General features: G+C 45.1%; 1 protein-coding gene across 1 annotated transcript in view; it reads left to right on the top strand.

Annotated features, from left to right (window-relative positions):
• LOC144762755 (uncharacterized) overlaps positions 1-22,525 on the top strand; it is an 842,179-nt gene that overhangs the window by 186,961 nt on the left and 632,693 nt on the right. Inside the window, exons 12-13 of the mRNA XM_078648006.1 lie at positions 14,950-15,141; positions 15,986-16,090. Coding sequence (XP_078504132.1) covers positions 14,950-15,141; positions 15,986-16,090 — 297 coding nt within the window. The remainder of the gene's footprint in view (positions 1-14,949; positions 15,142-15,985; positions 16,091-22,525) is intronic.

Genomic DNA, 22,525 nt, shown 5'->3' with positions numbered 1-22,525 from the left:
CCAGCTTACGGAGCGGGCGACGAAAGTTGACCACATAGCCAATCAGCGCTATTTCTGGAGTAGGCACCAATGGCAGGCCCAAAATGTCTCCCAGGATCTTATGGACCTGGAGCCAATAGTCTTGTAAAAGGGGGCAAGTCCTGGATAGATGGGCAAAGTCAGCCTGCGGGGCATTACATTTGGGGCAGGAGTGTGGTCTGTTTGCATCGATTTTATGAGCAAGAGCCGGAGTGTGGTACACCCGCCTCAGAAACTTAAAGTGTATGAGTTTGTGCCTGCTATTTATGGACACTTCCCTGGTGGCAGCGCAACACGCCGCCCATTGATCATCAGTAATCTGGGTGCCGAGGTCGCCCTCCCACGCGGCTCGCACCGCTGCAGCCGAAGAAGGAAGCGAGGCCAAGCAGAGTCTGTAGAGTTTCGAGACCACATGCGATCCCGTCTGAGATTGGATTATGTATGTGAGCATGGCAGCGTCCTCGGGGGGAAGCGGGAATGTGTGAAACTCAGCACGCAGCATGGATCTAATCCTAGTCAAAGTGAAAGAATCCATGAAAGTTCGGTCTTGAAACCTCTGGTCCTCAGTTATGGAGAAAACATGGCCATCTGGGAAAAGATCCCCAACCGTGGTCAATTGGAATTTGGATAGGGTGCGACGCACCACCGGGTCGCCAGTGATGGGGAGCCAGTGAGGGTTAGGCAACGGAAGAGCAGGGGAATACAACTGATCAATACGTAGCATCCGTCTCAGCTTCTCCCAGGCCCAGCATGTGGTGGAGACAGTTTGTATATCTTGAGGATCTCGGGGAATTCCTCGGGGCAGAAGGGATTGAAGGGCCACTGGTAGTGCCATATCGGCCTCTGGCCGCAGATGAAGAATTCTGGCGTCCGGGTGAAACCAGGAATAGGCATACGAGCATTGCGCAACTAGATAATAAAGGAAAAAATCAGGCACTCCGAATCCGCCACGCTCATAAGGGAGCGTCAGCGTACGCCAAGCTACTCGGGGGTTTTTACCGCCCCATACCAAGCGCAGTAAGGCAGATCGAAGTTGAGTAAAAAAGACCCCAGTGAGTGGGATAGGGATATTGTTAAATAAATATAAAAACCGAGGGAGTACAATCATTTTAAGAATGGCAATCCGGCCAGCCATTGACAAGGGAAGACGGAGCCAACGCTCCGTGTTGTCTTCCAGGAAGTCTAGTGCACGGCCGTAGTTTAAGCGAACAATGGACACCGTGTCCAAATGGACATGGATTCCCAGGTATTTCACGGAATCCGTGGTCCACTCAAGAGGAAAAGTGCTCGACCACTGTGAGGTGGCTGCGGTAATTACAGACTTGTGCCAGTTGATACGAAGGCCCGAAAATTCGCCAAATCGGGTTATTTCCAGCAATAAGGGTTCCAGATTTGTTCGAGGAGTACAGACATACAATATCGTGTCATCCGCATACAAGGAGACTAAGAGAGGGCCAGTGCGAAACTGGAGTCCGCGGTGGAGGTGTTTCTCCTGAAAATGGCGCACCAGAGGGTCCATAGCCAGAATGAACAGCAAAGAGGACAATGGCCATCCCTGACGGGTGCCTCGGGAAAGAGAGAAGTTCGCGGTAATGGTGCCGTTTAAACGGATCCGGGCAGTCGGTGCTTTGTACAACAGTTCGACCGTTGCCACAAACAGTTCCGGCATGCCCATGACCGATAAGAAGAAGGGCCATTCTAAAGTGTCGAATGCTTTTTTGGCGTCTAAGAACACCGCTGCAGCTGGGGTGGCCGGGTCAATTCTGTGCAGAACCGAGAACAGTGTGCTCAAATTTAGGGAGGTGGACCTGTGTGGAACAAAACCGGATTGGGCAGGGGAGATGATGGATCCCATCAGTTGGGACAGTCAGATCGCCAGGACTTTAGCCAAATTCTTGTAGTCTAAGTTCAATAAAGATAAGGGTCTATAGGAACTGCATAAGGAGGTGTCGCGGTCAGGCTTGGGAAGAAGAACAATCACCGCTTCCCTGAGTGTGGGAGGGAGAACGCCAGATTCAAGGGCCTCAGCATAGACCTCTACCAGTTTCGGCACCAACTCCTCTTTATATTCTTTATAGAAATCAGCCGAGTATCCGTCAAGACCCGGGGCCGAGGAGCTTTGCAGTGAATCAATGGCCTTGACTATACTGTCAGGGGTTATGGGCATGGCTAAAAAGTCTTGCATATATTTTTCGAGGTATACCATGGCGATCTCATTTATATTGGGGCCGGGGTCGCGCTGTTCGTCTGCTAACGAGGAAGTGTATAAAGTTTTGTAGTAGTGCAAGAAAGTATCACAGACAGCAGGGGTGGAGTAGTGTCGTGTGCCATGCGCGTCCACAATCTCTGATATATAGGCCGCCTGGTGGGGAGGACGGAGCATCTGTGCGAGTAGCCTGCCCGGTCTCTCTCCCTCGCCATACTGATGTGCCGTGTAGTGTTTACCCAAAAAGTGCAGCTCCCTGTCAGCAGCGTCCCTGAACTCCATCAGCAATGTCAATCGCCTGGCCTCTTTTGATTGCGATGGAGAAGCAATAAGGTCGCTCTCTATTGTAGAAAGCTCACCCTCAATGCGGGACAGTGTAGAACGTATCTCCCGCAGAGCCCCCACATGTTTAGCAATGCATGTCCCGCGAATGGTGGCCTTGAAACCCTCCCAGAGCATAGCCCAGGAGCTCACAGAGCCCGTGTTGATGTCAAAGTTCTCGTCAATGGCTCTGCGGATCTCTTCTTTAAAGACTGGGTCTTGCAGTGCTCTGCCCGGGATCCGCCACTGTCTTTCATAGACACCCAGCCTAGGAATCAGCAGAGTCAAAGTAACAGGAGAGTGATCGGACAGCGTACGCGGCAGAGTGGAGAGACCCTCCACCCACCCAGCGACACTGGGGGAGAGGAGCCAGTAATCAATTCTAGTGCTAGTATTGTGGAAGCCAGAATGATGTGTATACTCAGGGGCGTCAGGGTGCAGTCGAGCTTCTATGTCGATTAGGGAAACGTGTGTACCAATCTCTGCGAGGACTGATCTGGCCTGACTCTTGCAGTCCGGGGAAGGGGAGGTGCTGTCTCTGCCGGGGTCATTAGCAAGTTAAAAATCACCCCCCATCACTAACAGGTCTATGTCCGAGTGAAGCAGCAGCAGTTGTAGGTCATGGAAAAAAGCGGGGGAATCCACGTTAGGACCATATACCCCAACCAGTGTAATCTTGTACCCAAACAGCACGCCAGAAACCAGCACATAGCGACCCTCAGCATCTGTCGCACCACCAGTAAACACAAAGGGAACGCGCTTGTGCACAAAGATAGCAACTCCTCTGGAATAACTGCTGTAATTCGAGAATATTCTATGTTTGCCCCAACCCTGAGCCATCGAAGAGGCGTCTGCCTGCGCCAAATGAGTTTCTTGCAAAAAAACACATCCACCTTGTAACGTGCCGCATAGTTCAATACCTGTTTGCGCTTACGCGTGTTTTTTAAGCCACGAACATTCCATGACATAAGCGTGAGTCTAGACGGGCCAGACAGCAAACCTACCCTGGCCATAGCGCTGCATCAGAAAGAAAGGCAGTCCAGCTTGCATCAAACAGTCCACTCCCAGGAGCTCCATCAATACTCACAATTAAAAAGGACCAAACATAAAACACAATCCCCGCCCTCCACCCACCACCCAGCCTCCCTCTGACCCCAGAGAGGCAAACCCCAAACAAGCTCTGACACGAGGTACAAAACTGAACATGCAATAGCAGTGACCTCAAACGATAAGGCAGAACACAGACCAAAACCCCAAGGAAGGAAAACATTAAGGCATACGCCATAGGGGGTGGCAACACCACTCCATGCGGGCGTACCAATCAAGGCGACCAAAGTCGTAAGTACAGTTGAACAAGCGTCAGAGAAATAGGAGACCATATCAACTCAATAGGACACCGGGCAGGGTGTAGCAATGGGTCAGTGAAGACAGCAGAGATCGTTCATCCCTGGCCAGTCTCAGCAAAGAGATCTGTACTGGACTGCGTATCAGTCCGGGCCGGGGAGCGCGTCGCGGATCCAGAAGCCGATGGTGAGCCCTGCCGCCTGTAGCCCTGACAGAAATCTTGAGCCTCCGTGGGGGTGTCAAAGATGCGGAATCTCCCGTTCACCTCAACCTTCAAGCGGGCTGGATACAACATTCCGTATTTCAAGCCAAGATTGCGAAGAGTTGCTTTGACCCCATTATATTTGCGGCGGGCCTCTTGAACCATAAGTGTGAACTCCGGGAAGAAGGATAGGACGCTACCCTGTCAGCGTACATCGCCGGCCTCACGGGCAGCGAGAAGCGCAGCATCCCGATCCCGGAAATTCATGATTCTGGCGAGAATATTAATTTTTACAATACCGTTATCCAACGCTTTCCCTACTGTTGCGCTCCCTGGAGTGGTAATAGTCATTTTTACCCCTACGCTATCCAAAACTTTCCCTACTGTTGCACTCCCAGGAGTGGGAATAGTAATTTTTATCTTCCCGCTATCCAACGCTTTATCTACTGTTGCACTCACTGGAGTGGGAATAGTAATTTTTATCCCTACGCTATCCAACGCTTTCCCTACTGTTGCACTCTTTGGAGTGGGAATAGTAATTTTTACCTTCCCACTATCCAACGCTTTCCCTACTGTTGCACTCACTGGAGTGGAAATAGTAATGTTTACCCCTACGCTATCCAACGCTTTCTCTACTGTTGCACTCAGTGGAGCGCTAATAGCAAATGTTACTGTCCCGCTAACCTACGGTAAAAATATTGTATATTTTTTATTAATATTATGTGTATATATATATGTATGTATTTAAAAATTACATTGTATGTTTATTTATTTTTAACTTATATGAATTATTTATTCATTTTAAAGTTATTTAAGTATTTTAAGTATGTTTAAGTTAATTATATTTAATATTTTTCAATTACTTTTAAGACATTTAAAAAATTCGATATTTCTACTATCTATATTTTTTACAACGATATTTTTGATTTGATATTTTTGCACTTACCTGTTTGGAGATAGGAGTTCGATATTTTGTATTCTATATTTTTTACTCGATATTTTGCTACATCGATATTTGTGTTATCGATATTATGTCAGTGATCCCTGTGGAACATACAATCTAGCGTTATATAGAGAAAGTATGCTTCCTTAACGTGCAGAATTGGTCAGATCAGATTATCTTATTAAAATTAAATTAAGTTTCTATTCTCAGAGAATTCCTAAAGATATGCTAAAAGTTGCTGATATTAGGAAGCTAGGCTTTGACATATAGGCTTCACATGGAAATATCAGTTTTAAGTGGACTGACTGTTCCTTAATATTAAATAATCGAATGGAAATTGATGAGGATGAAACGTTTAAACCAAGTAAAAATAATAATTGCAAAAAATGGGATTACAAAATTATCTACTTGGATAAAAAGAAATTTCCGGATTGCTGAGATAATTAATCCAAAAATACCTCTCGAAAGCCTTGTAAACAGCAATCAATGGAGATCGTATGAAGGAGTATAGGTGATTTTAATTGGTTGGATTTTGTGGTCTGAGGGTTTATACGCACCAGGAAGTAACCAATATTAGGCACATGGTGTATGGTATGCAATTAATAATATGTTATTGAAATATGATCTTCTCTTTGCAGGGGAGCGTGGACGGGATACACCAAATCCCAGTCCAGCCTTTATAGGGGGTGGCATATGTAGTACTATTGATTTCATTCTAATTTCTAAAACATGTAGTTCCCTGATGTCAGAGTTTGAAATTATTTCCCATTATATGAGTGATCATAACCTCTGTTAGTGCCATTTGAACTTCATGCTTTAGGTACAGATGCTAGCAAGGAGTCTCCACCTATTACATTTTCTGCTCATTCTACTAATAGAAGAGTTCTTATTAAATGGGCCTCAGATGATCCACTGTCTTTCATAAAGTTTATGATGTCCCATAACTTGAATTTAGTGAATAACTGTTTAGAAATGAATGTTCCTTCTTCACAGATAATCAAGAGTTTTACTAGCCTTTCTCATTTGGTTTCAGCAGCCTTAACCCCTAAAGCAAACCCTGTCCCCCTCCTCCCTATCAGTTGTTTATCTCAGCATGTTCCAAGGCAGATCGGGCATTGAAGTCGGTCCTGAAGGCCATTCTGAGAAATCAGGAGACCGTTAAGTCAGCTAGGAAGCTGTATAAAGGCACACTTATGTCTAGGAAAACTGAGTTAAGAGAGTCAGCATGGGTGGACCTTCAGATCGCAGGAGAACTAAAGGATTCAAAACAATTGTGGCAGGTGATAATCCGTCCTTTGTTATCAGTAGGACCCCCTTCTAATATTGATTCAGTACTATGACCCGTCATATGGGTTTCCCATTTTTTTGCAGTTTTCAATTCTAAGACCGATCAAGTTCGAAAAGCAGATCCGTGGGCCATGTCACTAGATGACCACAAAAGTGCTGTTGATTTTAGTCTGACAATTGAGGTAGAAGAAGTTGCATTGGCAGTTAGAAAGAGGAAAAGTGAGAAAACCCCACGTCCAGATGGTGTCTCGGTGGACCTGTTTAAGGAAAATATAAAAATCTGGGTCCCACTTCTTATAAATGTCTTTCGTGCTGCAACAACTGGCCCCCTTCTTCCTTGTTGGAAGGAGGCAGTTATTGTGCCGATCTTTAAGAAAGGGGACACATCAAATCCTGCCTGTTATCGTCCAATATCTTTATTGGACTCAACTGTTAAGATACTGGGGAGGGTACTCTTAGCAAACAACATTATTTCTGATCTTCAGCATGGGTTTAGACAGGTCACTGGGACGACAGAACAGTGCCTAAACCTCTCTCTTCCAATAGGAAAATATGTCCTTGTTAAAAAGTCTGCTTTGCACTTAGTTTTCATGGACCTATCAAATGCAATTTGATACGGTAAATATGCCCAAATTAGAGCATATGCTGGAAATTTCGGGGTGGAAAAACCATTAGTTTTACTGTTACGTAGACTTTCCTGGGATACCTCTGTGAAGATTTGTTATTGCCCAACTGGAGATCTTACTTTGCCTATAAAATGTCAACAGGGTGTTTTTCAAGGCTGTATTCTAGCCCTTTTTCTGTTTTTAATTTATAAAAATGCCCATGAGAGAAATCTACAGAAGAAGATAGACATTTTGCGGGTGGAGACTCACTATATCCCAAAACTTCTCTATGCTGGTGACACGATACTCTTAGCTAGGACTGCTAATTGCCTTCAACGGCTGCAGGATGGATACATTGAATTTATGAGTGCTCTGGATTTGAAGGTCAATGTCTCCAAGTCTTTTATTTTAACCTATGGGCCCAAAAGGACAAAATCATGATTTTGTTATATAAAAGGATTGCTAAGTCAGAAGGTTAACAATGTAAACTATTTAGGTATCCCCTTCTTTTTTTTAACTTAAGTGGGTACCTTTTCGGACAAAGAGTCCTACATTTCTCTAGAGTTATTGAAGGGGTTTTTCGTTTTGCCTCTACTCTGGGGCACACATCTATCATGGAAATTATGAAATTGTTTAAATTAAATGTATCTCTGCGGTGCCTGTGAGATGGGAGTGTTGTGATATTGTAGCACTGATAATCTTCAAAAAATACAACCTAGCTTCCTTAAAAGATTACTGTCAGTTCCCGCAGGTACAGCCACCTTTTGTTGCCACTCAGAGGTCCGATTGCCCTATCTTGAAGATCTTCTTGGACTTTCCCCTCTTTTGTTATGGGTCAAGATATGGCAGTTGAAGCACCTTGGCCTACCGAAAAACATTATCTTAGATTGTATGGCCTTGGAAAAGGGGATTGAGATTCCCTGGTTATCCTATATCAGGAATACCTGCTTATCCTTGGAACTACCTGAAATATATAATGCCCCGGAACTGACAGTCTCAGCTATGAAAGCTCGGATCTGAAAGAGACATGTTAGTGATAGATTCCTTACCTTAGAATATCCCCAGGCGTCAGACTGGATCCGGAAAGTTTTGCTTAGCAGTACCCCTGCTCGTCAGTAGGTGACATTGTGCGGCTCTGCGTCCGTCGCTGGCGTCGTATGCGCCGAGCTGACGTCACGGAGACTACTTAAGAGCCACCCATGCACGCTGACGTCAGTTCTTTCTTTTTCCACGCCGAAAGCACAGATCCGGATTGAGCACGTACCTTTGTCGCTTCTTGACTACTTTTCGAGACCTTTTGTCTCCTCATGTCTCCTGGTGCATGTAGGGATGCCCTGCTTTAAGTGTTGTGGGTCGTGCCGCTGTAATATGTCGGTGGCGGACCCCCACGATGTCTGCCTCTACTGACTGGAGACCGACCATGACTCCCGGGACTGACGGGACTGTCGTGCCATGGCCCTGAAGGTCTGGCGGGAGCAGCGCCGGAAGTTGCTGGAGGTCCGGCACTCCTCTCACCGCCACTCCGGGTCTAGAGTCCGTTCGCTTCGCTCATGAGACCGGAACCGTCGCTCCTCGGGCTCTAAGTCTTCACCTTCGGATTACGGTAAGCGATGCCATAAAAAGAAGTCGAAGAAGCGTGTTCGCTCTCCGGCGTCCCCCCATCGCTCCTCAGAGGCGGACGGGGGAGACAAGAGCCTGGGAGTCCCTCGGCCTACCCGCCATACCCGGGTCCATCGGCGACTCCCGAACAGATGCAAGAGTTTCTTGCTGCCATAGACTGCATGTTCATGTCTCGGGCTCCCGCCGTCACGCCAGCGGGACCCGTGTCCAGATCCTGGTGGCCCGGCGGTACTGCCTCTGGCGCCGGCCCCGGAGTTACTGGATCCAGCGCCCTCGGCTCCGGCCCGGTGCCACAAGGTGCAGCGCCACTGGCTCCAGTCCCGGCGCTGCCCTTGACTCCGGCCCCAGCACCGCCACAGGCGCCGCATTGGGTGCCGTTTATTTCGCCCCTGCCCCGGTTCTCGGACCATTTCGTTCGAACCTGGGATCCGCATTGGGATGTGGCTCTGGTTCAGCCCTGGCCGGCGCCGTTCCCGGCACCGCTCCCGGTGCCGCTTGCCCCCTCTCCGGCTCTGGCCCTGCTGCTGCGGCCGACTCCTGCTACTCCAGAGCCGGACGAGGACTGGGACGGCTCTGAGGACCCTCTTGCGCGGCAGTGTGACCCCGAGCATGATTGGGTGAATGACCTTCAAGATGTGGGTGAACTTGATGTGTCTCCTGACCCGTGGTTTGTCTCCCCTCCACCTACTATGGAGGAGGGCGCTTCCTACACTATGGTGCTGCATCGGGCTGCAGAGGCTCTCCGTCTCGCCCTCCCTACGGTGACCCTTAAGACCAACCTCCTTACGGAGGTGCTCCAGACGGCGTCTAGGTCATCAGAGCTGCTGCCCTCCTTCAATGAGGCCCTAGCCGAAGTACTCTTGGCACTTGGTTGCGACTGGCCTCGGGGGCACCGGTGTATAAGAACATGGCTAGGCATCATTGCCCGGCACCTGGTGATCCTGCCTTCTTGACCACTCACCCCACACCTGAGAGCCTGGTCATTGCGGCCTCGACGTCGCAGAGTGCCTTTCCCACGGCTCCGCCAGATAAGGACTCTAAGAAGCTTGACCAATATGGCAAGAGGTTGTTCTCCTCGGCCATCTTGGGGTTGCGGTCAGTTAATACCGCCTGCTTATTGGGCCGTTACTCCCACGCAGTGTGGGATTCAGTAGCAAAGGTCCTGCCTCAGTGCTTTGAGGCGGTCCAGGCTGTCCTTTCCCAAGCGATAGTGGAGGGCAAGGATGCGTCGAAGTTTGCCATCGGGTGTGGTCTGGACACGGCGGATTCCTTGGGCAGGGTGATCTCCAGGTCTGTGGCGTTGCGGCGCCATGCCTGGTTGTGGTCTACCGGGTTCTCGTCCGATGTCCAGGGCTTGCTCATGGACATGCCCTTTGATGGCTCCCGCCTCTTTGGCGACAAGGCTGACTGTGCCCTGGAGCGCTTTATAGACTTGCGGGCCACGGCCAAGTCCGTGGGTCTTTCCACTAAGAGCCCTGCCATGCCTGGGTTTTGTTCCTTTTGTGGCCAGGGTAAGAGCACCCAGGCTCGCTCCTCCACAAAGCTGGTGCAGAACCAGCCTCAGCGCGGCTGTGGATTCCACTGGGGTAGGTCTGGTAACCAGCGTGCGGGTTAGTGTACCTCCACCCCCGCTGCTTCCGCCTCTAAGCCTTCCTAATCCGAGCTTCAGGGAGCACCCCACGCAGGTGGGTGGCAGGATCCGCCACCACCTCCACCACTTGCACAAAATTACATCACACAAGTGGGTGCTGCAGATAATCAGTCAAGGTTACGCACTCCCCTTTCTGTCCTCCACTCCGGCCATGCCACCTCGGTACCACCGCATGTCAGGGGATCATTTGGCTCTTCTCCGACAGGAAGTCGTGGCCCTCTTGTTCTGAGCTGGCAGTTTTTTTTGTGGTTTAACAAATTGCTGTCTCTTTTAAGAGTTTTAAAATATTTTGTTGATTTTCAGATGAGATAAAAAAAATCTTGTGATTTTTGTGATTTATTGTGATTTTATTATGCACTTTTATGGCATTCTATGCCAAATAAAGTTTACTTGAACTTGGACATTGAACTTGGACATGGGAATTGTCTGAAGAGGGTAACACCCATATATAACTAAGTATTGAGGCAAAAAGGATAAACAGTCGTCGTTCTTGTGGAAGATTAACAATACTGATACCAATATTATTCAAATCAGAAGTAACATAATTTTACAAAAAAAAACAAGACATATTTTGCAATGATTTATTGGTTATAATGAGTATTCATATCGCCCCCAGATAAATATCTGAACATATGAAGCATAATCTTGGAATATATTAAGCTAAGATACTCAAAGATAGCTTTACTACTTACAGGAGATTTTAATGCTGAGATTTCCTCTACTGTTATTGAAGATACATCTCAAAGTAATCAGGGTTATACAATGGTAATATGTCATCAAGTATTAAATATAAAAAGAAATAAAAGAGGAAGAAATCCTAATTTATTGAGTAAGATTTATCATCTCCTATTAGTGAATGAAAGATTTATACCTGATTGGCCTGCAGCCGATACTCTTAATAATTATATGGATTATACTATTATGTTACTGGAGAAGATTAACTTAGAAAGGATTTTACGATCCTAAGCGATCTTGGCAGTGATCATAAACCCCAGCTATTAACATTTGCGTCTTCACCACAGAATTACAATATATGGGAAATAGACAGAATTTGTCAATTCAAAATGATAATTTTTATTATTGAGAAGTAAATATCGAAGGAGTACTGCTTTGAGCAATAAAGTGGTGAATTACCGAGAGATAATGAATAGAGACCTAAATAAAGAAATAGGAAGTGCTTTTAAGTTGAATGATATGGAAAGAATCCACAAAATATCCTTTGCATTCATTGCATTTCTAGTTTTTTAAAAGGTAAAGCAACCTCCCACTGTAGGGGGCCATGACCCCAGGGACAGCTTGTCAATATATAAAAGACAGGCCTATTGGTTTTTTCAAGTGCAACTATATCAGTATACAGTACAAACCTATTGTCTTTGTCAGGGAGTCACTATATCACCATAAAAAGGCAAACCTATTGGTTTTGCGAAGGAGTCAAACATCAAGATGTAAAGGCAAGCCTAATAGCTTTATTAAAGGATCACTGTCTTAATAAAACAATAACAACATGTTAGGATGCGGCATTAATACTAATAGAAAAAATAGCTATATTCAAAGGTATTCATGTTGATACCAGGCATTGCAGTGTTTGTCAACAAACGCTTAAATAACACATTTATATTCCAAATTGTATTAAACATCTGTCAGAGTCTTTCTTTTACACACCTTAGGCCACATAATTAATGCAGCAATAAGACCAATCACTAAGGAGTCCCTGTAGTCCTGAACTGAAGAGCAAGAGCTCCAGCAATAAGAAAGCTTGGAAGAAGTATAAACTTTTCCTTGGACCATGGACTACAGATCCCAGGAAATGTAAGGTTAATTTTTGTCTATCATATCCATGGAGACTAATGCACTACCTTCAGCCTCCCACAACACTCAGGAATCATGTTGGTGGTACCCTTGCCCAGGTAAGGGCACCACAGAGCCTTAAAAATTAACCAAGTGCCGACAAGCGCTCCTTCCTGAGAGCAGTAAAAAATCAATCAACAACTTTGGCGGCTCATGTATTATTCATTTTTGCTACACCCACATCTTCTCTTTTGTTGGGGGCTGAGTGGGGGGGAGGCCTGCAGCCCCGGTGGCCCCGTTGGCTCTTTGCACGATTCCCTTACCATCTGGGGGAACACAGGAGCCGGCCAGCCACCCTTCAACTTTTTTAAAACATTGGGGGCCACGGGGAGGCCCATGGCCTTCGCGGCCCTACCTTCTCCCCTACAAGCACCCATCCTGCATGCCGGGGGAGTCGGTCATGGATTATTTTGCACCCAGGCCCCCACAAACTTGCCATCTATTGGGGGGCACAAGGTGTGGCCCATGGCCTCCGCAGCCCCGCTGGCTCCCACCAGCGCCCATCCTGGTTGCCAGCAGGATCCGTCTTGACTTGTTTGCTTTTGCCTAGTGGGAGAAGCTTAAGTTTCTGCTCCCACCGGCCAAGTGCAATACATACTGAGTTCCCTGCCCACAAGAGTGGGGACAGAGAGATATTTGGGAGCCTTTCTGTTCCTGCCAGGTGGGTGGGAGTAGTGGCAGTAATGGAGTGAACCGTGCCCACGAGTACAACAGTGGGATGGGGCTGCCCTGGGCCACTAGATGTCTTGAGGCGGGAGCGATTTCACTCTTTCCTCCCCAAATAAATATGCATTGGGCTTGGGGATAAGATGACACAAATCATTGAATAAAAATTGCAGGCCAAATACTATTTATAAAATCATCTTCCATTAGAGGATTGTTGAAGGACATGAATTGAAAATATACACAAATCATTCTCTTCACTATTTAACCCGTTGGGCTCCATTGTGTCCAATAAGATGATAAATCTCTATGCTAATCTTCTCAGTGCTATTTCTCTGCTGTCACCACCTATGATCAATCTAAGAACACAATCAACCACTAACAGTCTCATCAAACTAGCAGTATTTTGGTGATATAGCTGACAAGGACATGCAACTGAATTATTGTTATCTACATTTTTAGGGCATAAATATATGCTGTAACACTTGTTTGTGTACTTGCAAAAGTGTACTGCCAATATACCTTTTATGTGAGGGACACCTCAGCATGTACACTACATACTCTGTTTTAGGTAAGGTTTTTCAAAATTAACAACCAAATATGCATGTATTGAAACTGGCCAGTTTTGATCAGTTAGACAAACCATAACTGGTGCCTCAACATTGAAAGCATAACTAACCCATCAAATGCAAGTGACTAGCATGTTATTATTTCAGAGGTCACTTATGTCACTATTGATACAGCTGTTCAACGTCAACCAGGCCAAGCTGTTAAAAAGACAGTTCTATTAGAATTACAGCGTCATAGCTGATAATAAGTAGGTGATTGCCGTAGTATAACTAGACTGATCCTTCTACTTTGCAATTAGGATTTATATGATTTCAAATTGTGAACTCTACACCAGCTTGTCTGCCTTTTAAGAAACCAATAGTTTTGATCTTCTTACTTTTGAGTCAGTCAATTGGTGGAAAGATGACATTTGGGTAGCTATGGGAGAATCAGAGTTTCCATTGAATCTTTGCTGTCCTAAGCTTTTGCTGGCTTGGCCAAAAACTCCTGGAACAGATAGTCAGGGTAATGATCTGTGACTATATGAAAGTATCAATTTGCTTGGTTGACTCCTTAGTGGGCCACTGGAGGAACAAAAACTGTTTCTGTTCTCTAAGTTGGGTGATCTCTGGAGTGAACCTGATGATGGTGGTGTCAGTGCCTCAGCACTTCTGGATTTATTAGCGACATTTAACACTATTAACCAGACAATTGTTATTGCCAGCCAGAAGGTGACTGTCACCTAGGTCCACTTGAATTTAGCCTCGGCTACTGGCTTCAGTCTAGGCATGATGGACTCTACAGCCTGGATGGATTCCAACTGGATGATGCTTAACTCCAGTGAGACAATAGTCGTGGTAGCCACTGTGGGTCCTTACCGTCAGTCTGAAGTGAGTATCTGCCCCGAAGCTGCCACTATGGCTACCTCTGGTGTTGAAAGTAGGTGCAGATGTTTTGCCTGGCCCTCCGATGAAGTTGGTTCCAGCTACTTGTTTTCTTCAGAATCTTAAGAAGAAGTTTCTATTTGTGAATGCAAAGGTTACACTGTCACCATTCTGGACAGTATTGCCTTTAGGCTAGATCATAGGAATTCTTTGTATGATGGGTTTAGTTGAGTCAGATTATTGAATCCATGTGTCTGGTGGATCTTTAAATGTTTGGTCCCATTCCCCAACATGTTCCCTCTCTTCCCTAGATGGCCTTCCATCAGCGTGTCTGATTTAAAATAGTGTGCCTGACCTCTGAGGAACTTCAAGTGGAAGGGCCGCTGTTTTTATGGTTCATATGTTAACTTTCTGTTTGTTAAAAATATTTTCATTTTAAGTGAATACACGTCTTAGTTATACCTCTAAGCGTCATAGGGATATGTGTGGCTCGCAGCAGGTGAAAATCACATATAATTATCTATGTGGAACTAGTTGTGTTGTGTGTTTTCATAGAGCACCCAAGCAGGCGGAGCTCTAATAAAAAACGTGACATGAGCATACGTCATATACCGTGGCACGTCATTCCAGGTTGTTAACTTTGCATTTTGGGACTTTTAGGCAATATTGTATAATGGTGTCAACAGGATTACACATCCCAGAATGCAGTAATTAAAAGTGTTCCCCTCTGAAAGATTAGAGAAACTATTTTTGAAAGGTTTATGAAGAAATAGTTTCAAACAGTGTTCCTACTTTTCCGTTTTTCCAGAAAGTTTAAAGAAATGTCCAAAGACGTGGAAAAGGAGCTTAGTAAGGTGCTTGGAAAGAAGGTGTCTGCTGACGTCGAAAAGAAGCCGAAAGTGTCCATGTCTCCTCAAACCATAGTGAACGTTGTATTAGGCGCCGGGCTCGCAACTGTCGCCTCTCTCTTCATTGCGTTTGCTGCAGTCACTGCACGCAGGTACGTTTGTTTGCTTCAATATTCATTTCGCTCTGTGAGTATGTAGAGCTCAATGGCGTAACACAAAATGATGCCCCCGAGCCTACCCCTCTGATCAAGGTGACCAGAGTTTGAGAACCAATAACCGGGACACGCCGGAAATAAAAGTAGGACTGAAGCCTTTAGTCTTACTTCTATATCTGGCCTGTCCTGGCTTTTGCATAGACTTGTAAATATGTACATACATACATACATATATATATATATATATATATATATATATATATATATATATATATATATATATATATATATATAATACTTTTAAACGTGTACGCGCACACACACATATATACGTGTATACACACACACCCACATTTACAATACCGAATTATTATAATATTATCTATGGAAGGACCTCCACCCTATGCCCCCTGCCTTTTTCCCCACCCCGAACTCCTCCTGTGGTGCTTAACAGAAGCAGAATACATTTCTTAATGTATTATTTTTCTGAAGTGCCCATGTAAGGAGAGCATGCCTTCCAATTCTCCTTAAAATTGCAGTTTCCTGGCATTTGTCCCAAAAACCGTGACATTTATGCAAAATGAAGAAATGTGTCGGGACACCTTGACAGTCCACCGAAAACCGCGACTGTCCGGGTAAAACCTGGACGTCTGGTCACCCTACCTCTGATGAGGGGACCCTGACATCCTTTAAGCCGAAAGGGTACCCTCTCAAGGGTGGGGACATCTTGCTCTGCAGGGGCCTGCATTTTTTCCATTAGAGTGTGTTGATGCAAGTATACAAGTTCTACTCCTGCAAGCCACTTCTCAAAAATTCTGGTTTTGTTTCATGTCTATTGTAGCAAACGCACTAAGGAACTGGTGTCCAAAATGCCCGACGAGAGTGGCTCACCTGAAAACGGCGATTCAGTGTCCGGATGTTCAGGGGGGCCGAACAATGGCGGTGGGTAAGTAGGAACAAGTCACTTCAAACTGACGATGGATCTCAGCGTGGCTGTTAAATACTCTTATAGCACTAATACAAACAGGAGTAGGTCAAGGACACAACATTATGATGCTTACTATTAAACAATACTAACACATTTGTATTCATGATTAAGATCAGTGCTTAATTTGAGCAGGTGGTTTCTGGTGCTTGGCACCTGCACTTAATTGTCAACACTGGGACTTATGACAGTCTGCCACATGGTGACGCTGTATATCTAATTTAGAGATGAGGACAACAACAGTTGTTTATTCGTTCAATGTACAGTAAAAATGACTAATACTTGCCACCCAAGCTGTTGTTATAGCATTGGGGGGCTGGAATAGTCTGAATTCTCACACTTGTAGGAGTTTGATGTTTAGTACTTGTGTTGTTGCTGACTTTGGCTGCGCTGGCAAGGACAATAGGTGTTGCAAGCTGTAGTGGCCTCCTGACGAGGTCCCTGGCACTTTACAAATTAAGCACTGATTAAGATATTCTATGATATTCCAAAACTGCCAGCTCACACTGTGCGGCAATGCGGCAGACAGTATCAGCACTCTAGAAGAGACTGGATCACCGGTCCAGATCCCACAAAGGGCAGAGACACTGAGATGAAGTAGGTTTTCAGCGTGGGTGTCAATTTTCTGGATTCAATACCATATTTAATATTGTACAGCCACTTGAGATATATACCATGCCGTTGTTGTACTCCTGAAGCTTAGCCTATGTATAGACGTGCTATTGTAAGCAACATGATAATACAGTACAATGGTTATATCATGATTACCTGTCTTTCTTAGGTGACTAAGCAATTTTGCACTGAATGACCAGTCCACAATGGCATTTATACTGGCCAATCAGTGCAAAATGACGTTTGTACTTTTTTCAGCACAGTTACAGGCAGGTTTGTTTTGTTCTGGTACGTCACATGCGTTTTCTACAGGTTGAAGGGGAGGGTGTGGCGTAACAGCCGTAGCTACCCACTTTGGAGCTGGGGATTCAAGTTCGAGTCTCTGCTTCGGCTCAACATCTTGTGAATCTGGGCAAATAGCTTCATCTTTCTGTGACTAGGACATCGCCAAGAGACTCTCATGGGTGATTATGCGCGCTCTACAAATCCGAGTATTATTATTTTTATTATTTTACAGCATCATAGATGTGACATTCTACCAGGTGCCAGATTCACGACCTTTTACTGCAAAATGGCTTGAATTTAGCTTACTTCTGCCTAAACTGCCCACACTTAAATACAAGTCAATGGAGAAAATAACATCCCCTGATATATTTTTAGAAATCTCCCTGTTTCCTGTTCCAAATGTTTCATCTGTGCAAACAAACACCAGCTAACGTAACAGTGTTAGAGTACTGCCAGAGGTGGTAAGAGCTCATGTTCATTCACAAAATATTCAGTCTCAAACCTCCTGAACTTTCATTAGGAGAAGGCTATTAGTCTGTCTTGTCCTCACCTCACCCAACTTGGCTCAGAATAGCACCAAAGGCACCTGTTGTAATTCTTTTTCTAGTTCGTGCATGCTTCCGCAATCGTTCACCCATATGAAATCAGCATCCTTCTTGATCATTTTGCTCCTTGGCTTTACCAACCAAGTATGCATACTTCTTTATGGAATTTGCAGAGAACTCTCATAATATGAGGAAGGATGCAAGTTCATCTTTGCTTGTAGTAGGAAACTTCTGTGTTGACATTGACCAAAGATGATTTGAGAGCTGTGCATCCAGCGCAGATGAAGTGCTTCAATTATTCCACTCAGGGCTACTTGAACTTGCACTTTTCCTTTCGGTGTGCGAGTCGCCCACTCTGAATTCTCTGGAGCACCTCACATAGCCTGACCACATGAAAGTGCAGAAGGAATTGAAAGCGGCTCTTAACAAGCTCCAAGTCAATGGCATCATTGATTCAATTTGAAGATGTCATCTCGGAATGTATGGATGTTTTCCATTCCTTAGAATAGCGTGTTTATTATTTTTAAATACTACTGAGGCAGAGTTTAGGTTAAGGGCTTGTGACTGAACTGGAATGCTGAGTATGGTGTGATGAATGAAGTGAGAATTTTAGGTTCCTGGTGCAGACTTTTCTGATGATACACAACTGTGAAGTCAAGAGTTTTGCATCCTTTAGAGTAGTAATCATTTTGTGGATGAATAGCAGTGGGCAATTCTCCACACCACTTTGTGGTATATCTGACACAGATCAATGCATGCCTTATTTCACCCATCTTTTTCTTTGCCACTATATCTGAAGACAGACATCGGGATGCTGAAATTGATTCAATGATGCCCTTGGCTTGCAAATAGTTTAGAACCTAGACCCTCTTTCGCTTCCTTCTACACTAATACATTTATGTTGGGTACCTTCTGTGTGGCTGGTTGTGTTCCTCCTGTTAGGAGTTGTATTGTGTTGGAACACCTTAAAGCAATCTCACTCACTTTTTGTGATAGTCCGCAGGACTCTCTCCAAAATGTTCTGCAACAATGAACACAAATGGCGCCTTGAATAGACTTTGATGCTCAGACCAGCCCAAAATGTCCATGCCATGGTCGACAACATAAAGAGTGGCAGTAGTGTACCCTCCTTCAAAGCATAATTCTGCTTTGAATGCACTTCCCAGCTTGATCTCATGCCCCCTCCATAGACACCAGGCACTATGGGTCAAATTTACTAAGAATTTATAGAACACAGTGCAGCATGGTAAGTTGCTGTGCTGCGTCGCGTGAATTGGAGAGAGCTCGAGAAAGCCTTATTTACAAATGAAGGAAGTGACCCGCTTGGGCCCACCCGGGTCACGAATGACCACCTTTCTGCCTTCCGTACCAAATGATAAGTCGGTCACACAGTAGAGAATACAAACCAATAATTGTTTACTCATATGCACTCAGAGTGGAGCCCCATCTGTGTAGTCGCTAGGAGTGCTACAAAGAGGACTGAAGTCAACAAGCATATAGATACATTATGTACATTTCATAGCCAGGCAAGAACACCCCCACAGTGGAATTTTCCAGGCAGCTGCAGCTAAACGGTGAACTACAAAAAAAAGGTTTTTCAAAGATGGTTCAGCACTCAACAATCCAATCCCTTATATATGTAACTGATTTTTTAGTCCATATTATATACGAAGGAACTGTAGGACAATTTCATTTCAAACAACAAATGTAGGAGTCGTTCTTTCTTCAAAAGTTTCTTTTATTCGTTATTCATCAGTTTTTCTTTCAAATCACAGCACGAAATGGTAGCCAACGCGTTTCGTCCACCTGGGACTTCTTCAGGGCTCAGCATGTAAGATGTCTCCTCGCCTTTAGTTCACGTTGTATCTTATACCAGAAGAATATAATATAAAATGTGTGATGTCACTGTTTCCAGTGCGTGTCCACACAGACAATTCCACGTTCATTGTGGGGCCATAGTACGATAGCTCCAGTGATTCACAGCATGGCGTCTGTTTTTTCTCTCGTTTTTTTTCTTTATGGAACCAGACGCCATACTGTGAATAACTGAAGCTATCGTACTTTGGAAAATTCATTTTTCTATATAGAGATGTAAGGGGGTCACATCTCTGGTTCTTTGCACCATTGTATATCATCACTACTTTAATTACTAAGTGTGGACGAGTGCAGGATTAGTGTGCCTTGACCCTTCACTGTGTTGGTTGATTTACAAAAAAGGGTTATCATTGTCCAAGGCCGTTCCATCCTGGGCCCGCCACCAGACGAGTGGGAGAAGGCATCTATCTAGCAATAAAGGTATGCGCTAAACAGTGTACTCATTACTGAAACAAAACCTATTGTTACAGAAACGAAACTGAGGCGGGGCGTTTCTCTGAATTGGATGAGATCAGTTTCGAACAGCCTAAAATGGCACCTAAAAGAAAATGGTTCTACCGAATGCTAACTTACATAGGGCACTATGTAAGTTAGCATAAACTTTTTCTATTCTAACACAAAGATATGACGCACTCCAGCTCTCCCCCAGCGCTGGTGCACTTGTGGCTGCCTAGCAACAGCACAGGGACACCTTCCTGCAAAAAAAAATCCAAGTAGGCATTTTCCTCTTTCATTTATTTGTAAAGCTGTGCACAGCTGTGCAAATCATGCCTTACGTGGCTTTGTAGATCTGAAATAAGCCTTTGCGTTGCCCTGCATCACCTTCTGCGATGCAAGTGTGGCCAAAGGCTTAGTAAATATGGGCCTAAGTGACTACATCATAGCTCATCCATGATGGGCAAGTTCTTGCATGTATTCATTGAAATGATGATAATCCCTGAGTCTGTGTCCATGGGAACATTTACATTAGCGTTATTCATATGCGCCATCAACCTGGGTTGGCTTTCATCATTGTCCTTTCATAGCATTACCACCAACAAAACAAGGCCTTCCATGTGCTCTTCCAGACTAACTGCATCTTCATATACTGTAAAGGATCTTATGGGATGATTCAGTGCCTTACATCCCTTTGAAATGTGGCCTCAATAAGAATCATTTTTTTGGGCTGGCCAGCTCCCAACCTTCCGAGTGCTGTTTTACATTATTTCCATGCTTCTGCTTAAAGGAAGAAAAGAGGTTGTGCCTTCCTATCTACCTGTGCATGGAAATGTTTTTGATGCCACTGTGTTCAGTTGTCTTTCACAATGATACTTTGGATGAGGTGAGCTCTTGCGGGCTGTCAGTTAAATTCAGGTTTTAACCAGGTTGATTTCAGGTTCCGTAAAGATAATTTACCTTACTCGCATACATACATCTTTCTAGTACCATAGTAAGTATGTAAATAAAAGACTTGTAGAGCACGTGAATGCCTGGAGGCATCTTGACGCTAACGTCTAAAAAGGGAACCTTCAAAACTGAAACTATTTGGCAATAGAGGACAAGAAAAGCCAGGTTTTGAGCTGTTTCTTGAATAGTAGCAGATTGGACTGAGCTCTGAGTTGAAAGTGTAGTCATTCCAACAGAGAACTTTGAACTTAACCCGCTCACAGACGGGAAGCCAATGAAAGTTAATGATGGTTTGCAAGACCTGGCTGGATTTTGAGATTTTGATGAGCAGACGAGCTGCCGCGTTTTCAAGGGTCTGGAGTTTCTTCAACTGACTTTGCTGAATGCCAACATAAAGAGTTTTGCAATAGTCTATCCTTGAGACGACTAGTGCAGCAGTGACCGTTTTCTTGAGCTCTGAAGGGACAAATCATTTTCAAAGTTCTTAGCAGAAAGAAACAAGAGGACGTAACCTGATTAATTTGGTCAGAAGAACTGAGCTTACCATCGAAGAGGACTCCTAAATGTTTAGCTTTTTGCACTGGAGAGGGAATTGGGCTGAGGTTTTGAGGCCACCAGGGGTTATTCCAAAAGGATGAGTTGCTGTCAAATAGGAGTACCTCTGTCTTTGACAATTTGCATCTAGCAGTTATTGAACTATTTGATCACCTCTTCGATATTACACAAGACAAATGATACTATCTGTGTGTCATTAGTTTAGGAGGTTACAAAGAAACTACATGAACAGATCAGATTGGCTAAGGGGGTAACATAAACATTAAAATGTGTGGGACTTAGTCAGGATCCTTGGTGTACCCCACACAGAAGGTAGGAGGGTTCCAAAGTAAAATCTCCAAAGGCGACCACTTGCTCTCTTTCGGACAGTAAGGGGCTTAGAAGCAAAAGTGCTGAGTCTTTTATGCCAATGCTATCGAGGCAGTTGATAAGCAGCGATGAAGACTGGCAGGCTGCAATCTCCTCCCCAAAGGAAGTCGCTATTCCGGCGCGTCTCCGACTAGTGCAGCTCAAGATTCTACATCGTATCTATGTCACGGGTCCACGTTTGATCCATATGGGTTATTCTGTGGATGGGTTATGTCGGCGTGGATGTGGTTTGCTTGCTACCTTCCTCCACATTATATGGGAATGCCCGGCGGTCGTGGTTTTTTGGAATCGAGTGCATGCGGTGATGGGGGAAGTGACGGGTGTCGGGTTAATCCCCGAGGCCAGACGCTGCTTGCTGAATGTTTGGGAACCAAATGACTGTACCGTTGCTCAGACTCGATGGGTCACGCTGGGCAACATGATTGCAAAGAGAGATATCGCTCAACTCTGGGGGTCTCATAGGGCACCATTGGTCTCGACCTGGGAGGAGAACATGAATTGGTGCATGTTTAGGGAAAAAACTGTGTACATCTCCCGAGGTAGGCCCAAGAAGTGGGGGAGGATTTGGGGTCAGTGGAATTCGTACCGTGGAGAGATTTGTGACCCCCCCTTTGCTGAGCCCCCAGACCTTCCGAGATCTCCTGGACTGTACATTCCAGTGATTTGATTTTCTGTTCTTTGTGAAGTGCTATTCACTCTTGGTCCCCGCTCCCCGCCTCTACGACTGTTTGATGCTTGCTTTTCGTTTGTCTCCCCCCCTACCGTACAT

This window comes from Lissotriton helveticus, chromosome 6 (genome assembly GCF_964261635.1).
Source record: "Lissotriton helveticus chromosome 6, aLisHel1.1, whole genome shotgun sequence".
Taxonomy (NCBI): domain Eukaryota; kingdom Metazoa; phylum Chordata; class Amphibia; order Caudata; family Salamandridae; genus Lissotriton; species Lissotriton helveticus.
This window is presented reverse-complemented; position numbering and strand designations above follow the sequence as displayed.